The sequence below is a fragment of the Emydura macquarii genome, unplaced genomic scaffold (assembly GCF_026122565.2).
Source record: "Emydura macquarii macquarii isolate MOO-44397 ecotype Brisbane River unplaced genomic scaffold, CSIRO-AGI_Emac_v2 contig_3450, whole genome shotgun sequence".
In the NCBI taxonomy this organism is placed as follows: Eukaryota; Metazoa; Chordata; order Testudines; family Chelidae; genus Emydura; species Emydura macquarii.
In genome coordinates this window covers 220,563-248,275 of record NW_027133587.1, presented here as the reverse complement: position 1 = coordinate 248,275, position 27,713 = coordinate 220,563, and the positions used below count along the sequence as shown (strand labels likewise).

The following is a 27,713-nucleotide window of genomic DNA, read 5'->3' as shown; positions in this document are numbered from 1 at the left end:
GTTTCCATAGCCTGGCTTGAGGGTTAAATGGCCTTTCACTAATACCTTGCCTCCTGAAAAGGAAAAGTACAAAGAATAACTGCTGTTTTGCACAACATAAGGCCACTTGAGAACAACTACAATTGATGCAGTCTGTCCCCAGAGGGAAACTTGACTCTAACAGTAACTTTGTAGTGGGAGGTACATTATAAATGAGATGGTCCAGGTTTGTTTAGACTAAGGAAAGTGATGGAGGTTAGGACAGATCATGAGGAAACAGGCTAAATAACTCTGGCCACTATACAGGAGCTATTTGTTTACTGAAAGAATAATTGTGTATTTACATCATGACAGCTATGTAGGAGAGTAAAGAGTTAGCAGCTGGACAAGTGATCAGACCTAAGCTACAGGGAATGAGGTCATGGGATGGGCAAACCTTGTTTCTGTTACCTGGTGTGAATTCTAGCTAGAGTCTGTTATCTCTCTTCTTTTCCTAGCCATCTGCGCAAGGAATGAGGCTAACAAAGAACTATTCCCCCTTCTGCTCAAGGCCTTTGGTAGGAACAGAGCATTATCTTCTTTCCCTCCCTTACATATTGTATATTTTAAAGAATGTTAGGAAGTTTCCAGGTGATGTGCCTGCGCTCTGTGCAATAATCCTGTAAACAACAAACAGGGGTGGGTATAATTGTATTAATTATGTATTTGTCAATATTCATTTTATAGGTGTCAATGTAACCGAATCAGGGTCTCTGGGGCGTTGCTGGAAATGTATACAGTTACATACTGTTCTGGATAAAAGGATTGTAAAGTAACCCCCTCGTTGCTCATTCGTTGCGTCGAGGTGGAACGAGCAGGCGATAAAGGGTAACAGTTGAACCAATCCGCCCCAGGGACAACCTGTTTGGTTATTTCTAACAAGCTAATGCTAGCTAACTCCATGGACACTGTAGTGATGAGGTCCAGGTAGATTCTACCTCAGTGTAGCTAGATGAGGTCACCCCCATCTCTCCTGCCTGGGGCTGATGGACATTTCTGGTACAAAGGATGCACATTCCCATGACTCATAGGACAATGGAGCTGATAGAAAGGACCACAGGATCCGTCCCAAAGAAAGATGAGCTGCAAAAGGCAAAGGGAGGCGACTCATCTGGTGGAGCTGAAGAGATCACGGTAAAGCAAATTGCACAAACAGCCTTAAAGGTAACCATGTGGGAATTAGCAAAAGCATGAAATAATTTTAAAAAATCTTTTGACATCCCTAAACCAAGTTTTTATGGTGTTTATCTCCCTTACAGATTCTCTGATGGTAGATAAGGGCAGAGCTCCGAGTGAAGTTTTTCCCACACTCAGAGCATTCATAGGGTCTCTCTCCTGTGTGAAGTCTCCTATGTGTAATAAGGGCAGAGCTCTGAGTGAAGCTTTTCCCACACTCACAGCATTCATAGGGTTTCTCCCCGGTGTGGATTCTCTGATGTTTAAGAAGGGCTGAGCACTCAGTGAATTTTTTCCCACATTCACAGCATTCATAGGGTTTCTCCCCAGTGTGGATTCTCTGATGTTTAAGAAAGGCTGAGCAGTCAGCGAATTTTTTCCCGCACTCACAGCATTCATAGGGTCGCTCCCCAGTGTGGATTCTCTGGTGTGTAATCAAGGTTGAGCTCTGAGTAAAGCTTTTCCCGCACTCACAGCATTCGTAGGGTTTCTCTCCTGTGTGGATTCTCCAATGTGTAGTAAGGTCTGAACTCTGAGTGAAGCTTTTCCCGCACTCATAGCATACAAAGGGTCTCTCCCCAGTGTGGATTCTCTGATGTATAATAAGGGCTGAGCTGTGTGTGAAGCTTTGCCCACACTCACAGCATTCATAGGGGCTCTCCTCTGTGTGGATTCTGTGATGTTTAATAAGGGATGAACTGTCGGTGAAGCTTTTCCCGCACTCACAACATTCATAGGGTCTTTCTCCCGTGTGAAGTCTCTGATGTGTAATAAGGGTTGAGCTATTGGGGAAGTTTTTTCCACACTCACAGCATTTGTAAGGTTGGTCTCCTCTGTGGATTCTCTGATGTCTAATGAGGCCTGACCGCTGATTGAAGCTTTTCCCGCACTCACAGCATTCGTAGGGTCTCTCTCCTCTATGTATTCTCTGATGCGTAATAAGAGTTGATCTCTGATTGAAGCTTTTCCCACAGTCACAGCATTCATAGGGTCTCTCTTTTGTGTGGATTATCTCATGTCTAATAAGGCCTGAGCGATAACTGAATTTTTTCCCACACTCGGTGCATGTGTTTTTTGTCTTTTCCCTGAGGTTTCTCTGCTGGGTGGTGGTTTCCTTGAGGTCCTTTTGAGTTCCATGACAATGAATGGATTTACCCACTGCCTCCCATGACTTGTTTCCCTCCTGCCTCTCTGGTCTGCATTGACTGTCACAGGCTTTTCCCTGCTCACGACATCCAGACACATTCCCTTTGGATCTTTGCAATAACCGCCCATGTGATTCCATTTGCTCAGCATCTTCCTGGTGAGAATTCTGCTTCTCCTTCTCACCCACCATCCCGACACCTACTGGCATAAAGAGAGAAATCTCAGAAACGGGGACGGAAAAGGGGACAGCAAACCAAAGTAAGGGCTGGAGAGATGTCAAATAAAAATCAGGAACTGAAACTTTTCTCAAGACTAAACAAGACCATTTTTTAAACCTTTCTTCATAGGTTAGGTTTTCTAAACCTTTTATTATTTGTCTTGTTCTCCTCTGAACGCACTCCAATTTGTCTATATATTTTTTAAGTGAGTTGCCCAGAATCAGACAGCTCTTTCAGCCGAGGCCCCATTAGTGCTGAATAAAGAGGGATGTTACCTTCTGTGTTTCACGACACTCCTGTTCATACATCCCAGAACAATATTACTCTTTTTTTTTCAACTCTATCACATTGTTGACTCATAGTCAATTTGTCATCCCCTATAATCCTTTTCAGCAAGACTACTGCCTCGCCAACAATTTCCCAGTTTGCATGCGTGCATTTGATTATTCCCATGCAGTCGAGTACTTTGCACTTGTCTTTACTGAATTTCAACTTGTTTGATTTCAGTTCAATTCTCCAAGTCATCAAGCTTGTTTTGAATCGTAATCCTGGTCTCCTAACGGCTTGCAACATCCCTCATCTTGGTGTTACCCACGCATTTTATAAGCATATGCGCCACTTCATTACCCAAGTCATGAAAATCTTGAATAGTTTCGTACCCAGGACAGACCCTTAAAGGACTGCACCAGATACATCCCTCCCCCACTTTGACAACAAACTATTGAGAATTATGAGGAATACAGGTTTTTTTCCATCTTGTTCAGCACCTATCTTACAGTAATTTCATCTAGACCCCATTTCCTTAGTTTGCTTATGAAAATATCATGTAGAACTGTGCCAAAACCCTTACTAAAATCAAGATAATCATATCCCATTTTCCCCTCATCCACTTGGATAGTAACCCTGTTGAAGAAAGAAGTAAGTTTGGTTTGGCATGATTTTTTGCTTAAAAAAACTATGTTGGCTATTATTTATCAATCCATTATCCTCTAGGTGCTTAGAAATTCGGTGCTTAATGTGTATCTTTCCAAATATTGAAGTTAGGCTGACTGGTCTATAATTCCAAGGGTCCTCTTTGTTCCCTTCTGGGACTTGAACCAACTTTTATGAGTTCTTGACGATCATTGCTAACAGTTACAAGATTGCTTCATCTAGTTCCTTAAGTACCCTAGGATGAATTGTGTAAGCCCCTGCCTACTTAAATATGTCTAAATGATCTAAATCATCTTTAGCCTGTTCTTTTCCTATTGTGGCTTGTGTTCCTTCTCACGTTTTGTTAATAATAAGTGTGTTAAGTATCTGGCCACAAATAAAGTTTTAGCGAATACAGAAGCATTAAACTGCTCATCTGTTATTAGCTATTTTTTCTGTTAGGTAGAGGACTTACACTTTTTCATCTCCTAATATGTTTATAAAATCTTCTCTTATTACCCTTTATGTCCCTTGTTAGGTGTAACTCATTTTGTGCTTTAGCCTTTCTGATTTTTGCCCCTATGTGTTTGTGCTATTCTTTTGTACTCATCCGTAGCAATTTGTCCATATTTCCACTTTTTGTAGGATTCCTTGTTATTTTTGGATCATTAAAAAGCTCCAGATGGAGCCATATTGTCCTATTTTCCTGTCTTTCTTTCACATCCAGATAACGTGTGTTGTATCTTTAATATTGTCTCTTTGAGAAACTGTCTGCTCCTTTATCCCTTAGATTTTCTTGCTATGGGACCTTATCTATCATTTCTCTGCATTTGCTGAGACCCGCATTTTTGAAGTTTGCCACTCTTATTCTGCCGCACTGACTCCTTTCTTTCCTTAGGGCTTATCTTCACTTACCTTCGAGATTCAGCAGCAGTTGACCAGAGTTACGCAAGCTATGCAAAAAACTTGTGTAACTCCTGTCGACTTCTCTGCTTCCCTTCCGCACACCGTCTTCACTGCACTGCGCCACTTGAGAAGGTGGTCTTAATACGTCGATTTCTGGATCGACTGAGCAGGTCTTCACTGCCCTCTCAGTCGATCCAGAGAAGTCGATCTGATGGCAGTAAAAAGACAGATTTAATGATTCTAAGGCTATCATTTCATGATCACTTTCACCCAAATTACCTTCAACCTTCAGATTCATAAACAATTCCTCCAAGTTAGTCAGGATCAAATCTTAAATGGCTGTCTTCCTGGCTACTTCTTCCATCTTCTGAAACAAAATGTTGGCCCCAATATATTCCAACAACATATTGGACATTCTGTGCTTGGCTGTACATGTCTGGGTAGTTAAAGTCCCCCTGTTACCACCAGGTCTTGTGTTTTGGATATTTCTCTTATTGGCATGGCAGAGTCTAGAACAGGGGTTCTCCAACTGGGGGTTGTGACCACTCAAGGGATTGCCAGGTTATTAGGGGGGAGTTGTGAGCTGTCAGCCCCCACGCAGGCTGGTAAGGATGGCATGGGGGAGGTCATCACTTTTTTTGGGGGTGGGTCGTCACAGCCTGAAGTATTTTCAAAGAGGGTTCCAGCAAAAAAAGTCTGAGAACCCCTCAGAATATCAATCTGTAGGGAAGGATTTACCTGTGACGGGAAATTAAAGCCTATTTTGAAATCTTCCCAATTTCCCTTCTCGAGCTGACATCCTGCACAAATAACATCCGGGTTTTGCTCCAGCTCACCCCGTCCTTCCATGGGACATGGAAAAGAAACGGAGGCGGTGGAGGCAACTCAGGGAGGGATTGGTGGGGAGCTGCTGATGTGCTCCTGCTGGGATGAAAGGGGCAGTAAATACAGAGAAGATGGGAGTGGGCAGGAAATACAGCAGGATGGAGAAAGAGAGGAGGAAATGGAAGTTTGCTAGCCTTGGCCGACACTCAAACACTGAGCCAACTCCACACAATCCACCTCCAACTCACAAAATGTTACCACCTGTTTACCCTCACCCTGAAGATTCTCTCTGAGTCATTCCCTTTACTTACCCCCACCTAGACCCTGGAGACCACTAGCCTGTGTGCCACCAGACTGCTGACTATCCCCACGGCAAGAACTCACCCGTGTGCACATTTATTGACACAACCTATGACAACCAGCACTGAAATGAGGCCTACTTGGCATGACAACGTGGAAGTATTCTTGGGGTTTTCTATGAGTGCTGTGCATGTGCCTCGGTTTCCCCAATGGGCAACTCATGTATTTCAGTGATGGGACCCGAGGGTGTGATCATTGCAGAGGCCACTAGAGGGTGGATGGACCTTCCCCAGCCACATGTGCGCAGACAAGAGCTAGGACCCCTCTGCTCTGGGTCAACCAGCTGTGACAGGTGTAACAGGTTGCGGCAGGCAAGGAGGGGTGGACACCTTGCCCAGGAAAGAGCCAAAGGGCTCGGGTAGGGGGGCATGTCTGGGGGTGACTGGCTGGAAGGGCCAGTCCCCCATAAGGGGTTGCAGGGAGCTGTTGGGATAATGCCTCTATGCAGAATGCACCGGGGACTGCAAGCACAGAGAGTACCTAGATAAGCAGTGAACAAAATATCTTTTGTACCATTCCTGCATATTCTCCCATACCCCTTACTGCGTCCCTGACCTATGTGTCCATGACCCTTCCAACGTATCTTCCCTATCCGTTGAGACCACTTCCCCCTCACCCACCTCGCCACACATAGAGTTGTTTTCCCTGGGATGCAGAGAATTGTTTTTGGTGATTAGTCTATCTCAATAAGTAAAATGCATTTAAAAATCTGCTGTAACAATTGTGCTTTAAAGCTGCTTGTTGAACTGTTCCCAACACGTTGCTAAATAAATGGCTCAGTATTATCTGCATGGCTGGATTCTCTGAAGAAGAATTCCTTTTGCTTAGCAGAGCAGAGCTCGAGAATGTAGGTTCTGGGCCTCCCCAGCTGGTGGCTGCTGTGACTTTTGATTCATCTGCTAACAAAGTCTCGTGACGCCACAATCCCGAGAACGAATAAACCCATCTGATTCCCACGCTGGCTGTGAATCGTTTCTGACTGCGAGGCGGGTGCATGGCCCCTTTGGGGGCGTGGAAGGACTCCCCACGGTCCCAGCCAGAGGTAATCACAGGGGGAGCTCAGGCGGGGCGGAGGGGTTAGACCCTCCAAGGCCAGATTCAGGAGGCGTCTGCACTGGTGGGTGGAGACCCGGGGAGAGGGGGGCAGACTCCGAGCACTACGGTCCTGACTGGTGCCAGAACCCCTATCCTGGGGGACACCGGCACACTTGGTCCCTTGGGATGCATGTGCCCCTTTCTTTATATGACAGTCACAGCTCTGCCCAGCTGCTCTCCGATTCATCCCTCCCCCTTTCAATGAAAGCTACAACTGACACCGCGCACGCAGCTGGAGGGCATGCAGAGAAATGCCGGTATCCCCATCTGTGGAAAAGAAACAATAGCATGTTCTCTCAGTCCTTCCTCATTGTGATTAATCTATAATCCATGAGGGACTATTAGGGCATCTAGTCTGACCTGTACAGCTCACGCCATAGCATTACATCTTGTTATTGGCAGCTTGAGCTGAATGCATTGTGCTTGATGAAATCACTCTCCAGAAAGGCCTCAAATTTTGACTTAAAAGACGGAGAGGCCTCCACTTTCCCTGTAATTTGTGGTTATTCCTAGATCCAAGGTTAGGAGTTGGGGGTAGAGTTAAGCTTGCATTGCAGGGATGGTGTGTACTTTAAACCATTCATTTCCTGGTTTACATAGGTTTAAGATTAGTCAATTGTCCACCTACTGGAAGGGCATGAATCAGTCAACACTGAGCAACCTTAACTCTGCATTACTGCAATTTACAGGTATTTAATTTCCTTGATTTTTTTAATGGACGTTTTCCCCTCTGCAACTGTCTACACTAGAGATTTTGCCAGCATAGTTATGTTGGTTAGGGGGGTGATTTACTGAATGTGGATTTCAATGCATTTTAAATTGTTTCCATTAACCCAGAACATTTTGATATTAGGACAAAACTTCCAATAAGAACTTGTGCAGAAATGCCATAAAATTACACAGACCCGTCAAATACGGTTTCCTGTTGCCTCTCTTGGGGTGGAGGCATGAACCTCTCTACTCTCTGGTTGGGGTATTTTCAGACTGGATAATGACTTCACTGTGTAATTCCCAGCGCAGACAGGTTGCTACAGACATAAATGACCACACAGTTCTTTCTAAGCAAACCTACTTTATTCTGAAGGGAAAAATCATTACAGAGAAAACATATTACCTACCACAGAACCTACACACATGCTAATAAGCTTACCAGAGTTCATCCCAGCTCTCATATGGGCTCTCACAAGTGCAGTCTTTTAATATCCCATCCTAGGGGCATCCTTGGGATTATAAATTCATCAGAGCTTCAGCTCAGAACAAGCACACAGTGTTATGAAGCCCTGGTAGGCCAAATCTTTCCAATCCTCCCCTAAGAACTGGGGCCCTCTTTGGACAAGGAAATCCACCACAATCCTGGGTAAATTGTTCTAATGGTTAATTACCCTCACTATTTAAAAATGTACAACTTATTTACAATTGGGATTTTTTTTAGCTTCAACTCTTAGCCATGGGATCAAGCCATCGTTCTCTGCTAGATTGAAGAGAGCTTTATTAAATATTTGTTCCCTGTGTAGATACTTCCAGACACGTCACCCCTTAACTTCTTCTGTTAACCTAAATAGACTGAACTCTTTGAGTCTATCACGATAGGACACGTATTCTAATCCTTTAATCATTCTCGCAGCTCTTCTCTGACCCCTCTGCAATTTATCAACATCCTTCTCGAACTGGGCGCATTAGAACTGGACCCAGTATTCCAGCAGTGGTTGCACCAGTGTCAACTACAGAAGTAAAACAAGCTCTTTATTCCTATCCAAGAGTCCCCTGTTTACGCAATGCAACTTTGCATTAGCTCTTTTGGCCAAAGCATCACACTGAGAGCTCATGTTCAGCAGATTATCCATCACACCCTACGAATCTTTTCCAGAGTCTCTGCCTCCCAGGATAGAGTCCCTCATTCTGTATGCATTCTTTGTCCCTAGAAGGAGACATTCACATTTAGCTGTTTTCAAAACACTTCCTGTTTGCTTGGGTCCCATTGACCAAGCGATCCGGATCGCTCTGAATCAGTGACCTGCCCTCTTTTGGCATTGACTACTCCTCCCCCTCTTTTTGTGTTATCTGCAAACGTTATCAGTGATGAATTTATGTTTTCTTCCAGCTCATTGATAAAAATGTTAAATAGAGTAGGGCCAAGAACTGATCCATGTTGGGCCACATTAGATACAGACGCACCACAGGCCTACTTTTAATCCACGTAATATGTGCCATGTTCATTTTATATCATCCTAGTTTTTTCATCAAAATATCTTGTGGTACCAAGTCAAATGCCCTATAGAAATTAAGTATTTTAAATCAGTACTATTATCTTTATCAACCACTTGTCATCTCAACAAAACAGACAGTTTGACAGGATCTATTTTCCATAAATTCATGCTGACTGACATCCTTTAGTTTGCTATTAGCTGAGTCCCACAACAGCTGCTCCATTATCTTGAACTGTCAACTGAATTGCACTTCAGCTTCCTTCGTGTCGTCATGAAGGGGCAGGGAAAAAGCAAGAAATGACCATCTATCTCAAAGTCTCCAAATCTGAGCGACAAAACTGAAACTAAGGTCCAGTTCTGTGCCCAAATGGGCTTCAGGAAAGAAAGAAAAATCCACATCTTGGACAGGCCTAAAACACTTTCAGTGTCCTAAAAAATGAAATTCCAGAGCAGATCGCATATGTTAACTCATATTTCCTCATTGCATTCTCCTCTCATCAGATTTCTTCATTGCATTCTCCTCTCATCCATTCGAACCTGCTTCAATCCACACCGCTTCATTATTACTGAGTCATGTTATTTACAAACGTTTCCCCACATTTTGATAACGCTAAACCATCCAGCCTTCTTGTCTGGAAACAAGCCCGGCTCGCAGGGGAAAAAAAAGTCCAGTGAAAAGCTTTGCCAATAGATGGAAAAAGGGATGAAAACACAGAATCATCCCTCTGCGTTTTTGTGATGCATTCAAAGCCCTCCTGCAGGTCTGCGATACTTTTATCTCCAGCCCTAATGAGTATGATTTAAGATCAGATTGGTGATTCCTAAACACAGAGAGCTGAGAACTCTGCCTCATGTGACACTTTGGGAGGTGGAAAGGTTAAATATGGGGATGTTGAGCTCTAGAGTGGCTCATGCAGAAGCTGACGCTTCTATGGGTTGGGAGGATTGAACTGTGACGGAGAAGGACGGAATCCATTGAGCTCACCTGATCTCCTTCTGGTGTTACAGTGGCTGAAATGACACTTTATTCCTATCCCTGCACCAGGTCTTTTGTTATATTTAAATACATTTTAAATGAGAAAAAATGGTAGGAAAAATAGCTGCTGATCAGCACAACTCAGAGCAACGTGAGAACAAGTAGGAATGAGACAATCTGTCATCAAAGGGGGAACTCCGTGACCCTAACAATCACTCTGCCAATGGGAATAAAAGTAGAACTGTGATGCTCAGAGTTTGTCTAGACTAGAAAAGTGCTGCAGATTAGGACAGATCAACGGGCAATGTGTTAGTTAACACTGACCATTATAATTGTGCTAAGTCAGCCTTGCAAAGGTAGGTAGTCTTTTTATATGAGGATAGCTCCCTCAAACGAGCTAACTCCTTGGAGAATCCCCCGAGGAGACAACACCCGGCAGGGGTTCTCAAAAGTTTTTTGCTGGGCTCCCCTATGCAAATATTTCAGGCTGTGATGACCCCTCCAAAAAAGTGATGACCCTCCCTGACCCAGGCCAGGCCACCCTTACCGGCAGAGGTGGGGGCTGACAGCTTGTGACCCCCCCATAATAACCTCAGGACCCCCTTAGGGGTCACAACTCCCAATTTGGGAACCCCTGAGCTAGAGGACGTCAGTCCATCCCTCACCTGGGGCTGACATTCCTGGCAGGAGGGAGGACACACTCTCATGACTCAGCACAAAGGAGTTGATGGATAGGACCATGGGTCAGGAAGCTGAGGGACCAGTGATGCAAACACTGCAAAAAGCCTTAAAGGTCACTCTGTGGGAACTAGTAAAGTATTTTAAAAAACCCTTTTTGTCAGCTTTAGACAAGGTTTTTATGGTGTTTATCTCCCCTGTGGAGACTCTGATGTCGAATCAGGTGTGAGCTCTGATTGAAGCTTTTCCCACACTCTGAGCATCTATAAGGTCTTTCCCCCGTGTGAATCCTCTGGTGTATAATAAGGGTTGAGCTCACACTGAAGCTTTTCCCACACTCCGAGCATTTATAGGGTCTCTCTCCCGTGTGGAGCCTCTGATGTGCAACAAGGGCTGAGCTGACACTGAAATTTTTCCCACACTCACAGCATTCATAGGGTCGCTCTCCTGTGTGGATCCTCTGATGTGCAATAAGAGCTGAGCTCTGCGTGAAGCTTTTCCCACACTCAGAGCATCTGTAGGGTGTCTCGCCCATGTGTATTCTTTGATGCTGAGTAAGGTTTGAACTGTCGGTGAAACTTTTCCCACAATGAGAACACGTAAAGGGTCTGTGTCCCGTGTGGATTCTCCAGTGTGTAATGAGGTTGGAACTCACACTGAAGTTTTTCCCACATTCACAACACTTATAGGGCGTCTCTCCTGTGTGGATCCTCTGATGTCGAATAAGGGTTGAGCTCCGACTAAAGCTTTTCCCACACTCACCGCATTCGTAGGGCCTCTCCCCCGTGTGGGTCCTCTGGTGTCTGATAAGATCTGAGCTATCTGTGAAGCTTTTCCCGCACTCACAGCATTCATAGGGTCTCTCTCCCGTGTGGGTCCTCTGATGTCTGATAAGGTTTGAGCTGTCCGTGAAGCTTTTCCCACATTCTGAGCATGTAAATGGTTTATTTCCCATGTGAATTCTCCAGTGTGTAATAAGGTTTGAACGCCGATTGAAGCTTTTCCCACACTCAGAACATGTGAAGGGTTTATTTCCTGTGTGGATCGTCTGATGTGCAATAAGATTGGAGCTCACACTGAAGCTTTTCCCACATTCCAAGCATTTAAAGGGTCTCTTTCCTGTGTGCACGCTCTGATGTCTAATAAGGTGCGAGCTCCGACTGAAGCTTTTCCCACACTCACAGCAGTTATAGGGTGGCTCCCCTGTGTGGATTCTCTCATGTTTAATAAGGTCTGAGCGGCTACTGAAGTTTTCCCCACAGTCGGGGCATGTGTTGTCTCTCCCACTCGTGGGGATGCTCTGCTGGGATCTGCTTTCCTTGAGATCCTTCTGACTTCCCTCACAATTACCCTCTTTCTCCCCTGGTTCATTTCCCTGCTGCCTCTCTGGCCTATGCGGACTCTCACAACCTTTTCCCTGCTCACAGCGCCTGGACACATTCCCTTTGGATCTTTGCGATAACGCCCCAGGTGGCTGCATTTGCTCAACATCTTTCCGCGGGGGCTTCTGCTCCTCATTCTCACTCACCATCCCAACACCTGCTGGGATAGAGAGAGAAATCTCAGAAACAGGATTGGAAAAGGGGAGAGGGTGACGCTAAGGCATCCCTGTCTTTGCACACTACACGCTCCTGTCAGGATTTTTGCACAAAATATACCTTGTGGGGCATCATCTGAAAACTAATCGCACACTAATCAACGATATTATTGTAAAATATATGTAACAATGCTGCATGTGAAATTATGGATACTCACGCAATTAGTGCTTTAAAGTCTGTGGTGAAAGGGCATTTCAATGAGGCATCTCAGTGTAAACAGATCTCTGAGAGTCAGGTTATTGTGTTGTAATTTAAAATACATCCACGGGTCACCCCATCCCAAAACCTCCCACCAAGATTTCATAATGGCTCATTACAGCAGTGGCATAATTTTTCTGGCAATGTTAAATGTGATAAAAGGTTATTTAAGGGTAACCAAGGTAATACAACTCGTCGAAAACAGCATAGTGGGGATTTTATTTAAACTAGACTAGAACAATTGGAATTGGATTACAACTATCTACAATAACGTTAAATATATGAATATATATAATAAAAAGGTGTCTGTCCATCCATCCATTCACCAGTCCCCATGTACCCCATCTATCTATCTGTCTATCCATCCATCCTTCCATTCATCCGTCCCCATATACCCAGACCCATCCAAGCTTTTATCTCGCCATCCCTGCATCATCCATCCATCCATCCAACTACCCATTCCCATATGCCCCATCTATCTGTCCAATCTTTCATCTTGCCATCCTTGTATCTATCTATAAAAGTGTCCATCCATCCCCATATACCCCATCTATCTATTATCCATCTATCTATCTATCATCTATCCTCTATCCATCCCCATATATCCATCCATCCATCCATCATACACACTATAACTTACTACCAAGTATACTTAAATAAATATAACCCTCTATATAAAGAAATATATCTATCTTGGTGTGCACAGGTGTGCATCTTATAGATGTTTGTTATTATTAATTATTATTATTATTGTAATTCAAGGTTCCCCTTTCCCCAAATATCTCACTGGGTATTGTCTAATGACCAAGTCAGCCTTTGAGCCTCAAGCACCTCATACGACTACCTGAAGAGATGGACTCAACTCCAGTAATGCTTGCTGATGGGAGTGCATATTAGACCAGATCCACTCGTCTAATTGCTTCTCCTGTTCTGGATGTCCGGGCCCACATGAATCAGTGATAGGAGACAACCAGAACCAATGATCAGGAACAAATAGGAATGGCTGCTCAGGGAAAAAGCCATCAGACATATACTAGCTTGACTCGATGGCTTTAAACTAAAGGGGCCCTTTACTGCACATCTGTCTGTCCTGCTCCATCTCAGTCTCTCTGCTTACGCTTGGTTTCTTTCTGCCCCAGTTTCCCTCTGGACGGCATCTCTCCCTTTCCCTGTTTCTCAGAGGTTCTCTGTTTCTCTCAGGTGTCACACCAGCTGTATCTGTCCTTCAACCATCCCCTATCTTCTCCAGTGGTCACTACCTCCCATACCTTCTCAGATGGCAAGAATAGTTATCAGTGGGTTTGATAATGGCATAAAGCATACATTTATAAAGTTTGTGGATGGTACCAAGCTGGAAAGGGTTGCAAGAGAGGATTAAAATTCTCAAAGTGGAGAAACAATTTGAAGTAAATAGGATGAAATGCAATAAGGACAAGTGCAAAGTACTCCACTGAGGAAGGAACAATCAACTGAACACATACAAAATGGGAAATGACTGCCTAGGAAGGAGTACCACAGAAAGGGATCTGGGGGTTATAGTGGACCACAATCTAAATATGCATCAACAGTGTAACACTGTTGGAAAAAAAGCTAACATCATTCTCGAATGTATTAGCAGGAGCGTTGTAAGCCAGACACGAGAAGCAATCCTTCTCCTTCACTCCACACTGATTAGGTCTCAGCTGGAGTATTGTATTCAGTTCTGGACGCCACATTTCCGGAAAGATGTGGACAAATTGGAGGAAGTCCAGAGGAGAGCAACAAAAATGATTAGAGGTCTAGAAAGCATCACCTATGAGAGAAGATTGAAAAAAAAAAGGGGGGGGAGGGTTTTTTCAGTCTGGAGAAGACAGGGGGGGGGGGGACATGATAACAGTTTTTAAGTACATAAAAGGTTGTTACAAGAAGGAGGGAGAAAAATTCTTCTTGTTAACCTCTGAGGATATACCAGAAAGTAATGGGTTTAAATTGCAGCAAGGGAGGTTTAGGTTGGATATTAGGAAAGATTTCTAACTGTCAGGTTAGTTAAGCACTGGAACGAATTGCCTAGGAAGGTGGTGGAGTCTCTGTCATTGGAGGTTTTTAAGAACAGGTTAGACAAAGACCTGTCAGCAATGGTCTAGTTCAGTGTTTCTCAATTGGGGTTCCACAGGAGCACTGTTAGGGTTCCGCGAGAAAGTGACATTGCACCGCCGAGAGCAGCTGTTCTCCGCGCCACCAAAAAGGGAAGATGTCCCGGATTTTTCAGCGGAGGGTATCGAGTATGAGTGTAATTTCCCCGTGGAGCCTAAAGGGTTCCGCGGGGAAATTTAATTGAGAAACGCTGGTCTAGTTATTACTTAGTCCTTCCTTGAGTGCAGGGGACTGGACCAGATGGCCTCGAGTTCCCTTCCCTGCACTTATATGATTCTGCCTTTCTCTCTTTTACACGACATCACTTAATCCATGTTCTTCAGTTATTAAACTCATTTTACTTTTACTATAAACCACCGGTTCCTGAACTCTGCCACGTTGCGTACCACCAGGATAAAACGCCACCACCTGTAGTACCCCCCCTCGTTTTTTTTTATATACAGACTATGTATGAAAACCATCTTAAGTGTTATTAAAATATATTGTATCAATCGCATAGCTATGTATATAAAAACCTGTAGTCTTGCAAAATATTTAATAAATGCATTATAAACTCATTCCATATGAGATTTGCTGCTTGGGGGCGGGGCCGGTGCTGGAGCGGCGCCTGGCCAGCTGCTGTGTGCCTGGGGGAGAAGAGGGCAGAATGGCCGGGCTACTTTGGGCGCTGGGGCCACTGTGCTCTGTCCCTGCATGACCGAGTGCCACTGCAGGCTCCACGGCCAGCCCCCCAGCAGCAGGTGGACACGTACCATTTGGAGGTGGCCTGTGTGCCACTGGTGGTTTGTGTACCACCATTTGGGAATTGCTGCTATAAACCATTTCAGTGCTGTGTTTGAAGGGAAAGGTGTATTTACTCCCAGTTAAAAGGAATAAACTGGGATGGAGTGACTCTTTAATAGAACATGCATCTGACGAAGTGGGTTCCTGCCCACGAAAGCTTATGCCCAAATAAATTCGTTAGTTTTTAAGGTGCCACAGGACTCTTGTAGGCCCAAAGCTTGATTCTGTTATATTGATTCTATGTGAAACACCCTTATTCTTTTGGTACGTGACAAACCACCACAGCAGTTGCTGTGAGGCTTTCTTTGCATTTTGAGTAGGTAAGGTGATCTGTTCACTATTGATAAGTTTGTTTGAATCCACCACCTGTTTGTCCGAAACTAACATTGGTCATTGATTCTCCTGTTTGTAAAGTTACCAAAGATCATTCTGTGAAACTGTTGCTATTATTGAAGTACACGTGCTTTAAGATCACGGCTTAAAGTAACATCCGCCAATATTCTGAAACAGATTCAGTGTTAAATGAGGCTGTTTTGTAATAATAGTGACTGTTTTAGATAAAAAGAAATGTTTCTGAAGGACACTTGTGTCACAAGTTTTAAGTAAATGTTAAGAGATTAGGGTGTGAATAAATGAGTGAGTGATGTGTGATTGATTTGAGACCAGGGAGTGACGGGAAAAGGCACCAGCCTTGGCTGTTCAAGGGAGTGAAGATAACAACTTTTACGACCCAGCCCGCCGAAGACTGCCCACCCTGATGACCCTGGGATCCACCTCGAAGGACGAAAACAAGATGAACTGTGATAAATAACAACAATGGTCATGCTTGCAAAACAGGGGTGATTGATAATCACACCAGGACACAGACGCAGCATGACGAAGCAGAGTCCTTAGAGTGGCATAAGAGCTACCCCTATAAAAAGAGGATGGAAAGATGAGGACTTTGGGTTTGGTTCTACAATCATCCTCCAGGAGCCTTGGTGCGCACCCGAAGACCACTGCTCCCTCCTTCGTGTCTTAGCCACCTGGCCAGTGGACTAACATGAGCAACTGAGGCTGGTAATTATACTCCATCTTTGTAGAGCTTGTGTGTGTGTGAGAGTGTGAAAGAGTGCAGGCAATTGCTTTTTGAAATCTTTGTATTCATAATAAACGTGGCGTACTGCCTTGTCCCCCTGAATAAGATCCTGCTGTTTATTTTATAAGTATAACACTCTCGCTGTTTTAATAGAACCGTGAACTTAACAGCTTCCAGGATTGCACCAGGGTACGGGCTGTGTATTGCAGAGAAACGACTTTGAGGAGCTCAGGGGTTGGAGTTCACTGATGGATACCTGCTGGGCGAGATCTGGGCCGGTTGTGGTAGGAGGAGGACCATCCTGTAGTGGTCAGCAAGACACATTCACTCAGAGAGGAACACAGCTCAAATCTCTGAGTTTCCCCAGCAGTGAGTCACAGAGAGCAAACCAAAATAAGTGCCGGGGAGAGAGAGAAAAAAAAATCAGGAACTGATTTTGCCCAAACTCCTCTCCACCAGGGAGAGAGGAGATCAAGGAGAGAACTACTGCCGGAGGTCATTGAGGATGGGTAGGAAGCCAGGAGCAAAATCTACTGTGAGGATATGACATCTTCTGGGAACAACCCTGAACTCAAAGAACTCACAAGGGAACACCAGCTGTTTACTTCAGACACTGACAGCTTTTTAGTTAGTTTAATGATCCCTCCTCTCTGCAAGAACTTCTTAAGAGCTCTTTTTTTGCCGGAGCCCTGGAAATCTGGGTTGCACAGATCTTCTTCCAGCTGGGAAAACACATCAGGTCTGGAAACAGGAAACCTTTCTCAGGGGAAAGGAAACAAGTGAGATCGGGTGAATTCATGGGACATTCCTTATTTCTGCGCCGCCACTGGTGGTGGTGCTACCCTCAGAGCTTGGTACCCAGCCAGCAGCCGCCACTCTCCGGCTCTGGCTCTGAAGGCAGAGCGGAGAGTGGCAGCTGCTGGGTGTGAGGGGCCAGGTCATCACAGCTGGGAATATTTTCCAAAGGAGTCCCAGCAAAAAAAATGTTTGAGAACCGAGAGGACCAAAACAATTCCAGTCATAGCTAAATAACAGAGTCCTGGAGGCCAATGAAGGCAGCAAGGTATACTGTAAAATCTGGACATCAAAGCCCGGCGAGGACAATAGGAAAGTTCAAAAAACTGTCAGATTAAGTATGATAAAGCAGGGCAAGAAAGAACTTGAGAAGCAACTTGCTAAAGATGCAAAAACTAACAGCAAGTTATTTTTTTAAGTACATTGGAAGCAAAAAGCCTTTCAAACAGACAATGGGGCCACTAGACGACCAAGGCATCAAAAGACCTAGACACGAGTTCTGTGTAATCTCAAAAGCTGGTGTGTCTCACTGACAGAAAATGGTCCAATAAACAAATATTAGCTCACCCACCGTGTCTCTCTATTAGCCTGGGGCCAGCAGGGCTACAACAACATTACACGCAAAGGCACACTCCAGGAAGACAAGACCATTGTGGAGAAGCAAAATGAATTCTTCTCATCAGTCTTCACTGCAGAGGATGGACAGCTCTGATGTGGGTATCCTTTTTGGGCAACAGACCTGAAGTACTGTCCTCCACTGATGCGTCAGTAGGAGAGGTTTTTAGAATAAATTGATACATTAAGCCGCAATAAGTCACAAGGACCAGGTGGTATTCACCCAAGAGTCCTGAAGGAACTCAGATACGAAAGTGCAGTACCACTAACCGTAGCACGTAAGCTATTGCTGAAACAAGCCTCTGGTCCAGATGACTGGAAGATAGCTCACGTCATGCCGATTTTTAAAAAGGGCTCCAGAAGCGATCCTGACAATGACAGGCTGGTAAATAGTTCTGAGGAAATGGGTAAAAATGATAGTAAAGAACAAAATGATCAGACTGTGACAGGGTGCAAGAAACCTCGCTGGGCTTCAAGACTGAGCTTGATACATTTATGGAGGGGATGGTAGGATGGGACAGCCTAATTTGACAACTGACTGATCTTAGATTATTAGCAGTAACTATGCCCAGTGGCCTGTGACGGGTCGTTCGATGGGGTAGACTCTGAGTTACTACAGAGAATTCTTTCCGGGTGTCTGGCTGGTGAGTCTTGCCCACATGCTCAGGGTTTCGCTGATCGCTTTTCCCCCAGGGCAGATTGGCAGAGGCCCTGGGGTTTTTTCACCTTCTTCTGCAGAATTGGGCACGGGTCACTTGCTGGTGGATTCTCTGTATCTTCAAGTCTTTAAATCATTATTTGAGGACTTCAATAACTCAGTCTTAGGTTAGAGGTCTATTACAAGAGTGGGTGGGTGAGGTTCTGCGGCCTGCATTGTGCAGGAGGTCCGACTGGATGATCATAATGGTCCCGTCTGACCTTATAGTCTATGAGTCTATGATGAGTCTATGCACTGGACGGGGAAGGGTTAACTCACTGTGAGCTTAGGAAGCCATGCCCCCAAGACCTTACTGGGCATGCCCCAAGTGCAGCATAAAAGGGAGCAGCCCAGCTCAGTCTGGCCCGGAACATGTGAGCCCAGTGATGTCCAGACCATGGCCATTGGAATCATGGTAGGAAGTAGCCCAGGGGAGGAACTAGCCATTGTCCCAGAGATAGTCAGTATGTTTTGGATGGATTCCCCTGATGAGTCAGCAGGGGACTCATGTGCTGCTGCCATGGCCCTGGGCTGGGACCTGGTGGAGCAGGGAGGGCCCGGGTCCCCCTACCACGGCCGCCATCTGCCCTTCGGTGGTGGCCCATTACTCTATGGACCATGGGGCCTCATGGACTCGAAATAGCAGCCAGCTCAGAGGATGGGGTGCACTCATCCTGCACTCGACAGGGACCCCCCAACTCCCTCAAACAAACACCTAGATAAGCATGGTTTGTTGGGGAAGAGCCAACACTGCTTTTGTAAAAGGAAATCACGCCTCCCCAATCTATTAGAATTCTTTGAGGGTGTCAGCAAACATGTAAATAAGGGTGATCCAGTCAATCTAGTGTACTTAAACTTTCAGAAAGCTTCTGACTAAGCTTCATTAAGAGCCTTTGGTGAAGGACCAAGTAGTCATGGGATAAGAGGAAGGTCCTCTCATGGATCAGTAACTGGTTAAAAAATAGGAAATCAAAGGATATGAATAAATGGTCAGTTTTAACAATGGAGAGAGGTAAATAATGAGGTTCCCCAAATATCTGTACTGGGATCAGGGAACTTCAGCACAGAATCATAAAATATTAGGGCTGGAAGGGACCTCAGGAGGTATCTAGTCTAACTCCCTGCTCAAAGCAGGTAATATTCATAAACGATCCGGAAAAGGGAGTGAACAGCGAAGTGGCAATGTTTGCAGAGGATACAAAACTACTCAAAATAGTTAAGTCCAAAGCATACTGTGAAGAGTTACAAAGGGATCTCACAAAACCAGATGATGGGGCAACAAAATAGCAGATGAAATTCAAAACTGGCAAGTGCAGAGCAATGCACATTGAAAAAAATGATCCCAACTATACATATACAATTATGGGTTCTAAATTAGCTGTTACCATTCAAGAAAGAGATATTGAAGTCACCATGGATAATTCTCTGACAACTGCAGCTCAACACTGGTCAAAAGAGCTAACAATAAGTTAGGAACAATTAGGAAAGGGATGGAAAATAAGACAGAAAATATTATTATGCCACTATATAAATCCACAATGTAGCCACATATGGCATACTGTGTCCTGTTCTGGTTGCCCTATCTCAAAAAGGATAGGAAAAGGTTCAGAGAAAGGCAACAAAAATGATCAAGGGCATGGAACAGCTTCCATAGGAGGAGAGACAAAAAATAAATATTTTTTTCCCCACACAATTAACCTGTGGAACTCATCGTCATGGGATATTGTGTTGGCCAAAAATATAACTGGCTTAAAAAAGAGCAAGATCAATTCATGGAGGATAGGTCCATCAATGGGTATTAGCCAAAATGGTCAGGGATACAATTCCATACTAGGGGCAACCCTAAACTTCTGACTGCCAGGATGGGGAGATGTGTGGGTCACTCCAACTGCCCTCTTCTGTACACTCCCCCTGAAGCTCTGATATGGGCCACTGTCAAGAGACGGGATACAGGGCTGGATGGACCATTGGTCTGACCAGTATGGCCGTTCTAATGATACAAATTGAAATAAGTGCTTTAAAACTCACACAGTTTTGAGCAACTGTGAAAAATTAAATGGATAAAAATTGAAAAAAAAAGCTTAAAAACAAACATTGATATTATCCATCAAAATTATATATATATATATACATATATAATCTAATTCTGCCTAGCCTAGATATAGTTTAAGATCAGCATTACTTTCTGTTTAAAAGTCAAATATTTTAACCCAGGGGTTCCCAAACTTTTTGGCTCGAGGGCCACAGATATCATTTTTACAACCCTGAAGGGCCACCAGGCTCCACCCCGCCACTGCAGCCAGATTGAAGGAGTTCAGGGAGGAAGCTGCCTTCTCGCTGATCTCCCATCCCCCTGGCTGCAGCAGGGAAACCGCACACATCCTGTAGCCCTGTGCGCTCTTCCTGGGTCCCTAGGCAGTGGCTCCCTTCTGCAGCCAGGGGGATGGGAGATGAGTGCTTCCTTCCTTCTGGCTCCAGCAGGGACCCCAGTGCCTAGGGACCCAGGCGGAGCGCTTTGCCATTTACTCAGACTGTCTTGAAATTCTCTGCTGATCATGGGGTGCAGGGCAGGGGCAGTGTTCCAAATTTGGGGTAATTTGATCAAGGCGTTCCTGAGAAGACAGACCCAAGAACAGCTTTTTACAAAATCACCTTGCTCTGATGATAATTTTTGCATACACTTTGGGCCAAAACTATGGTTGTAACGGTCTCTGGAGTGATCTCAGTCACTTGGCATTTCTCTCAGGCTCCCACTGCCTCTTTGGGAGAGCAGTACTGAGAGTTAATAGCAGTAGCGATTGCATTTCAGATTGTCAAGAGGAATAACGAAAAGTCAAAGAGATGGAAATGCACATGCAGCAAGACGAAAGCTCTACTAACAGCCAGAGGGTTTCCAGCAATGAGCTGTCATGATGAATGGCTGGTTCTGGAATGTGCTGCGGCCTTTGAATCTGACTACACCCCGGCAGTGGAGTCCGAGTCCTACCACTGACAACTTTCTGGCAAGGTGTGATAGGCAGGAGTTTCTCCTGGAAGACGTTCACAATTTTCTAGCTTAAATAAAAGCAATATTTTAAAGTTTCTCTAAAAATCCACAGGCAGATCCACACCCCTACCGACACAGGCAGGCTGGCAGATCTCTAGCGTAGACACGCTGGCAAAAATGTCAATTTTCCCATGCAGAGTTAAGGTTCTCCAGCACTACCTCATATCCTTCCAGTATGTGGTCAGGAGCTGTGTACAGGGAGATCTTGATAGACCAGTAAAAGGGTCAGGGACCAACTGATAGCAACAAATATGATAATCAATATTTACACTAATAGCAGCCAAAATCGGGAGGCTGCTCTGACAGGCCCTTTGGCTTAACTAAACCAGGAGGGCTGCGGGGACTTAGGTGAGGAGGAGAAAGCCACTTGCTCAATCTTTGCCTGACTCTGCACCACCCCCCACTCCGCTCCTGGTGTTATGGTGGATGTGCTGAGCTCTGTGTTTCAGGAAAAGACCAATGCGCTTCATTTATGCCTGCCCTCTGGCAGATTTTTGTCCGGGCTTCAAGATATGCAGGTTCTGTAGGAAAACCTCGAGTTAATTAGCACACTGGCGACCTTAGGTCTAGCTTTTGAAACTGTCGGCTCAACAACAAGTTTTTTCTTTTTTTGACATGTTATTGTCTACTAACAAGGATAAATGGCGGGGGGCTTGGACCCTTTGGGGATCTCCAGCGGAGGGCAACAAAAATGATGTTGGGGCTGGAGCACAAGACTTACGAGGAGAGGCTGAGGGAACTGGGCTTGTTAAGTCTGCAGAAGAGAAGAGTGAGGGGGGATTTGATAGCAGCCTTTAACTACCTGAAAGGGGGGTCCAGGGAGGATGGAGCTAGGCAGTTCTCAGTGGTGGCAGATGACAGAACTAGAAGCAATGGTCTCAAGTTGCAGTGGGGGAGTCTAGGTTGGATATTAAGAAAAACCTTTTCCCTAGGAGGGTGGTGAAGCACTGGAATGGGTTACCTAGGGAGGTGGTGGAATCTCCATCCTTAAAGGTTTTTAAGGCCTGGCTTGACAAAGCCCTCGCTGGGATGATTGAGTCGGAGTTGGTCCTGCTTTGAGCAGGGGGTTGGACTAGATACCTCCTGAGGTCCCTTCCAACCCTCATCTATGATTCTTCTGGGGGACACCACCTCACATAGAGTAAAGTTACCAAAGCTCTGGGTTGGCAGAAATCCTGGTAACAGCTGAATTAAAGCCTCTGAACATAAGAAAGGCCATACTGGGTCAGATCAATGGTCCATCTAGCCCAGCGTCCTGTCTTCCGACGGTGGCCAATGCCAGGTGCTTCAGAGGGAATGAACAGAACAGGTGATCATCGAGTGATCCAGCCTGTCACCCATGCCCGGCTTCTGGCAAGCAAAGGCTAGGGACGCTTCAGAGCATGGTTTTGCACGAAAACTGGGAAATGAAGAGTTAAAGTACACAACACTTCTGCCACGCAACCATGCCTCTACCCCCAGCCCCTAACGCTGTAACTAGCAAGAGCCGCTCAGAGTAGTTCAGGAAGGCTTGTGCAACAGTTAAACTAAGTGGATTCTCCATCTATTAAAGTCTTTGGTAAGATTTAGTCAAACCCAAGGTATTCAACTGAACACAGCAGTAACTGAATGAAATTCTATGGCCAGGAAGTAAGACTAGATAATCCAATAGTCCTTCCTGGCATTAAATATCTATTAATCTATAATAGATACAAGGATGCACTAAGGGAAAATAGCATTGTTTATGTTTTGTTCCACCGATGGCAATGCCAGCATTTATCTGTATGCCGTCCTGCCGTGTGTCTGCTGTAGCTGCAACTGAACCGTGGAGGGCTGAGTTGGAGCAGCTGGGCAGGGCCGTGGCTGTGACATGAAGAGACGTACCTGGGAAACCCGTAGGTCTCATTTCAGTGCTGACGGGGTGCAAGCTGGGACCGTAAAGGTGCACCAGGGCGTGTTCTTGACATGGAGATTGTTGGCAGCCTTGTTGTCTCTAGGGCTCAGTGAAGGCAAGGACTCAGAAGAAGCCCTCGGGGTGCGGGTGTGGGTCACATTTTGCAAGTCGGAGCTGGTTTGGGTGGGGTAGCCCGAGTATCCGTGTGTAGGCCAGAGGCGGGAAACGTCTATGTGCTACACTAGACCTAGCCCCAAGTTTTCCCTTAGCAAGGAGGAGCTGTTAGATGTTGCGATACACCGCGCCTGTGCCCTGTTTCGGTAGCAGGGGAGGGCAGAGCTAGTCTGTGTGTCACTGGCACGTTGGGGTGATCCTGAGCTGAGGTTGCATTGTGATGCAAACCCTTCTCTCCATGTCCCCTTCTAATAACGGAGGGGACGGGGACCCTTACCCAGCGAGGCCACGTTCTCGTAGTTCTCCTGCATGACGTCTCTGAGCGGGGTCCAACAGAGCCCACTCCTCCCTGGTGAAATACACAGCCAACTCCTTGAAGGTCACCGGCCTCTGAAAGAGCAAGAGTGCAGCACTCAGCACCTGCTGCCCCAGTCACCGCCCCACTATTGACAGGGGAGTAGGGCCAGACAAAGGAAGCTCTGGGAGGCTCATGGTCCCGCCCGCACCCTGCTGAGAGCTGCCAGGATGCATCAGGGCAAGGGGGGAAAGAGAGTCCCTCGTCCCCCCCCTCAGAAGATAAAGGGGGACAGAGGTCTTCACATTCATTACTCAGCTACTAGCCAGAGACTGAAAAGGGAGATGGAGCCCATAGCAGGGTCCAGGGAGAGCTCCCTGGTAGGAATCAAAGAATCAGAGAAGATGAGGTTTGGAAGGGACCTCAGGAAGTATCTAGTCCCACCCCTTGCTGAAAGCAAGACCAACCCCAACTATATCATTCCACCCAGGGCTTTGTCAAGCCAGGCCTCGAAAACCTCTAAGGATGGAGATTCCACCACCTCCCTAGGTAACCCATTCCAGTGCTTCACCACCCTCCTAGGGAAAAGGTTTTTCCTAATATTCAACCTAGACCCACCCACTGCAACTTGAGACTGTTGCTCCTAGTTCTCTCAGCTGCCGCCACTGAGAACAGCCTAGCTTCATCCTCCTTGGAACCCCCTTTCAGGTAGTTGAAGGCTGCTATCAATTCCCCCCTCACGCTTGTCTTTTGCAGACTAAACAAGCCCAGTTCCCTCAGCCTCTCCTCATAAGTCTTGTGCTCCAGCCCCCTGATCATTTTTTTTGCCCTCTGCTGGACTTTCTCCAACTTGTCCACATCCTTTTTGTGGTGGGGGGCCCAAAACTGGACACAATACTCCAAATGTGGCCTCATCAATGCCAAATAGAGGGGAATAATCACTTCCCTCGATCTGCTGGCAATGCTCCTACTAATGCAGCCCAATATGCCGCTAGCCTTCTTGGCAACCAGGGCACACTGCTGACTCATATCCAGCTTCTTATCCACTGTAAACCCCAGCTCCTTTTCTGCAGAGCTGCTACCTATTCCGTCGGTCCCCAGTCTGTAGCAGTACATGGGATTCTTCCATCCTAAGTGGAGGACTCTGCACTTGTCTGTATTGAACCTCATCAGATCTCTTTTGGCCAAATCCTCCAATTTGTCTAGGTCACTCTGTATCCTATCCCTGACTTCCAGGGTATCTACCACTTCCCCTAGCTTAGTGTCATCTGCAAACTTGCTGAGGGTTTAATCCACCCCGTCCTCCAGACTGAATAATGGCATCGTGTTAAGAGTGTTGAAGGTGGCAGCTAGTTTTACCAATATAATGTAAATGGAAAACTCTGCTTTTAGGGGAATTGCTCCTCTCCCTCCAGCGGGAACCCACCAGCAGCTCCCTGATAACCCCTGCCTGAACTGGCTCTAGGGCAGCCAGTTCCCTTCCCACCCAATGTTTCCATGAATCTCTGCTGAGAAAACACTTGGACCTTTGATTACAGTGCAGACCTGGCCTGTCCCACCAAGCCACTTTTAAAGCCTCCCAGTAGAAAAGAGGAGAGTAAAAGGGATTCACTTTGCGAGAGTCCACCTGACATTGTCCCCAGGACAGCAGATGCCCCCTGCCCCTGCCCCCGCCCCTCCACTGCCCTCCAGCAGCAGGAACCGGGAGAATCTGGAACAGGCTTTTCCTCTCTGCTCCTCACCTTATTCACAGAATCATAGACATACGGGACAGGAAGGGACTTTGAGAAGTCATCTAATCCAGTCCTTTGCACTTACAACAGGACTAATTATTATCTAGACCATCCATGACAAGTGTTTGTCTAACCTGCTCTTAAAAATCGCCAGTCATGGAGATTCCACAGCCTGCCTAGGCAATTTATTCCAGTGCTTAACTACCCTGACACTTAGGAAGTGTCTAACCTAAACTGCTCTTGCTGCAAACTGCAGCCAGTTGCTTGTCCTATCCTCAGAGGTTAAGGAAAATAACTTTTCTCCCTCCTCATCGTCACAACCTCTTATGCACTTGAAAGCTCTGCCTTTACTGTGTGTTAAATACGGGACAGTTCTCTTTCACCGAGCCTTTTTAAGGCGATAAAGGGGAACAAATGATTCTCAAATGAGAGAAGAAAGTTGATCAATGAACAATTTTACCTCCTGCATCCTGCACTATGGAGAATGTCACAGGGCAACGGGTTCCTTCCAAAATAGCTGAAGTTGCCACAATTGAAAAGGATCCCTCCCTACCTGAGGATTTTTAATTAACGGGTAATTGCAATGGAAAAGGGCAAAATCAGAAATTTGAGATCCGTGTTCAGGCATGAAAGAGAGAAGCGTGGCTATAATGAGGTAAAATCTGAGTGAATTTCACATCACTATTTGATAAAAGGGGCATCCCTTGCAAGGATTTTATATCAATATTCAAGACCTTGGGAAAAGGGGAATTCTGATAATATTTTATAATTAGAGACAGAGAAAAATGTTGGCATGTTTAAGTAGCAAGAGGGAAACGGAGGGTGGCAGAGAGAACTTTGCAAAGCTGTTGTAAGAGGGCAAGCAGAGGGGCAGGAAGGATCTCTGGCAGCAAAGATGGGGCAGGTGACTGGTAGCTGGGGGCCATTGGAGGATACAGCATCTGTGACTGGGTACCCCAGGATTCAGCAGTCTCCACTGGAGACACTTGTCCTCTCTTTCCCTTTTGTTCCTCTTCCAGGCCCTGTTGCTGGCAGAGAATCATCCCCCACCCAGAGGTAGTCGTGTCTCGGGGCTTTCCCAAGCTGCATCCGTTCTTCCCATGTGGGGAATGTTGCAGGGCAACAGTTTCCCACCTAAACTAGCACAAGGAGCTGCCTAATAATCTCAGGGGTTGCAGATTACAGAACTAGGAGCGATGGTCTCAAGTTGCAGTGGGGGAGGTCTAGGTTGGATATTAGGAAAAACTGTCCCCCTAGGAGGGTGGTGAAGCACTGGGATGGGTTACCTAGGGAGGTGGTGGAATCTCTATCCTTAGACATTTTTAAGGCCTGGCTTGACAAAGCCTGGCTGGGATGATTTAGTCGGGCTTCATCCTGCTTTGAGCAGGGAGTTGGACTAGATACCACCTGAGGTCCCTTCCAACCCTCATCTTCTATGATAATAAGTGGGTGGAGGAACCACCCCCCCCCCAAAATTTGAGGCGATGTTAAAATAACATTTGAGAATTGGGGGGGAGGGGAATGAGGCTTAAATCTGAGAACAACAGGTCAATAAATTGGGGGGGGGGGGAGATTACATTAATTTTATAGCTGTATTTGATAATTGGGGAGAAAAGAGGAAGAACAGGAGAAAATTTTATCAATATTTGAGAGGAAAGGGGCGAAATCAGGGAGGATTTCACTAGCCCCTCTTCACCTGCTATTCTCCCCTAGGACTCACAGACACAGTTTGATCTGTCACGTTTCACAGTGTCTTCCTCACCCTCCGTCGCTGGCTGATTTTTTTCCCCATCCCTTCCCCTCCTGACACCTCCACACACCCAGAAAAGGGGGGGGGACCCATTCTTTTTTCCCCACCTGAATCCCCTAGGTCTGCCGCTGATCTTCCATGCTGTTGCTTCCCACGGGTGCACCAGGAAGCAGATTCCCAGGGGCTGCGGGGGTCTGATGCCCCTTTCCTGCCTGGCCCCAGACACTTCCTCCTCCCCCCTCCCCCCCCCCCGCCCCAGCTCTCTGCCAAGTACCTGGAGACTCCGTCTTGGGGGTGGTTGGTGCGGGCAGAGCCCAGGGCTGCCCTAGGGGGCTGGTTTCAGCTGCAGAAAGTCTCCCCCCGGGTTGGGCAGAGAAGGAGCTTTAATGAAAGGCCAGATCAGAAGCAGCAGCGCCTCGCATTTTGCA

The 27,713-nt window shown here is 46.0% G+C and overlaps 1 protein-coding gene across 2 annotated transcripts; it reads right to left on the bottom strand.

Annotated features, from left to right (window-relative positions):
• Positions 1-939: 939 nt before the first annotated feature.
• On the bottom strand, positions 940-27,713 carry LOC137144294 (zinc finger protein 551-like). Of its 2 annotated transcripts, XM_067534496.1 has the most exons (4): positions 27,560-27,713; positions 23,785-23,897; positions 10,731-12,056; positions 940-2,211 (listed from the first exon to the last, which is right to left on the bottom strand). In XM_067534496.1, the coding sequence occupies exons 2-4, from the start codon at positions 23,816-23,818 to the stop codon at positions 1,241-1,243; spliced, it is 2,331 nt and encodes a 776-aa protein (XP_067390597.1). In that variant the 5' UTR covers positions 23,819-23,897; positions 27,560-27,713; the 3' UTR covers positions 940-1,240. The 2 variants fall into 2 exon arrangements, with proteins under 2 accessions (XP_067390597.1, XP_067390598.1); XM_067534497.1 differs by lacking the exons at positions 10,731-12,056; positions 23,785-23,897; positions 27,560-27,713 and adding an exon at positions 2,385-2,530 and having other exon boundaries at positions 940-2,246.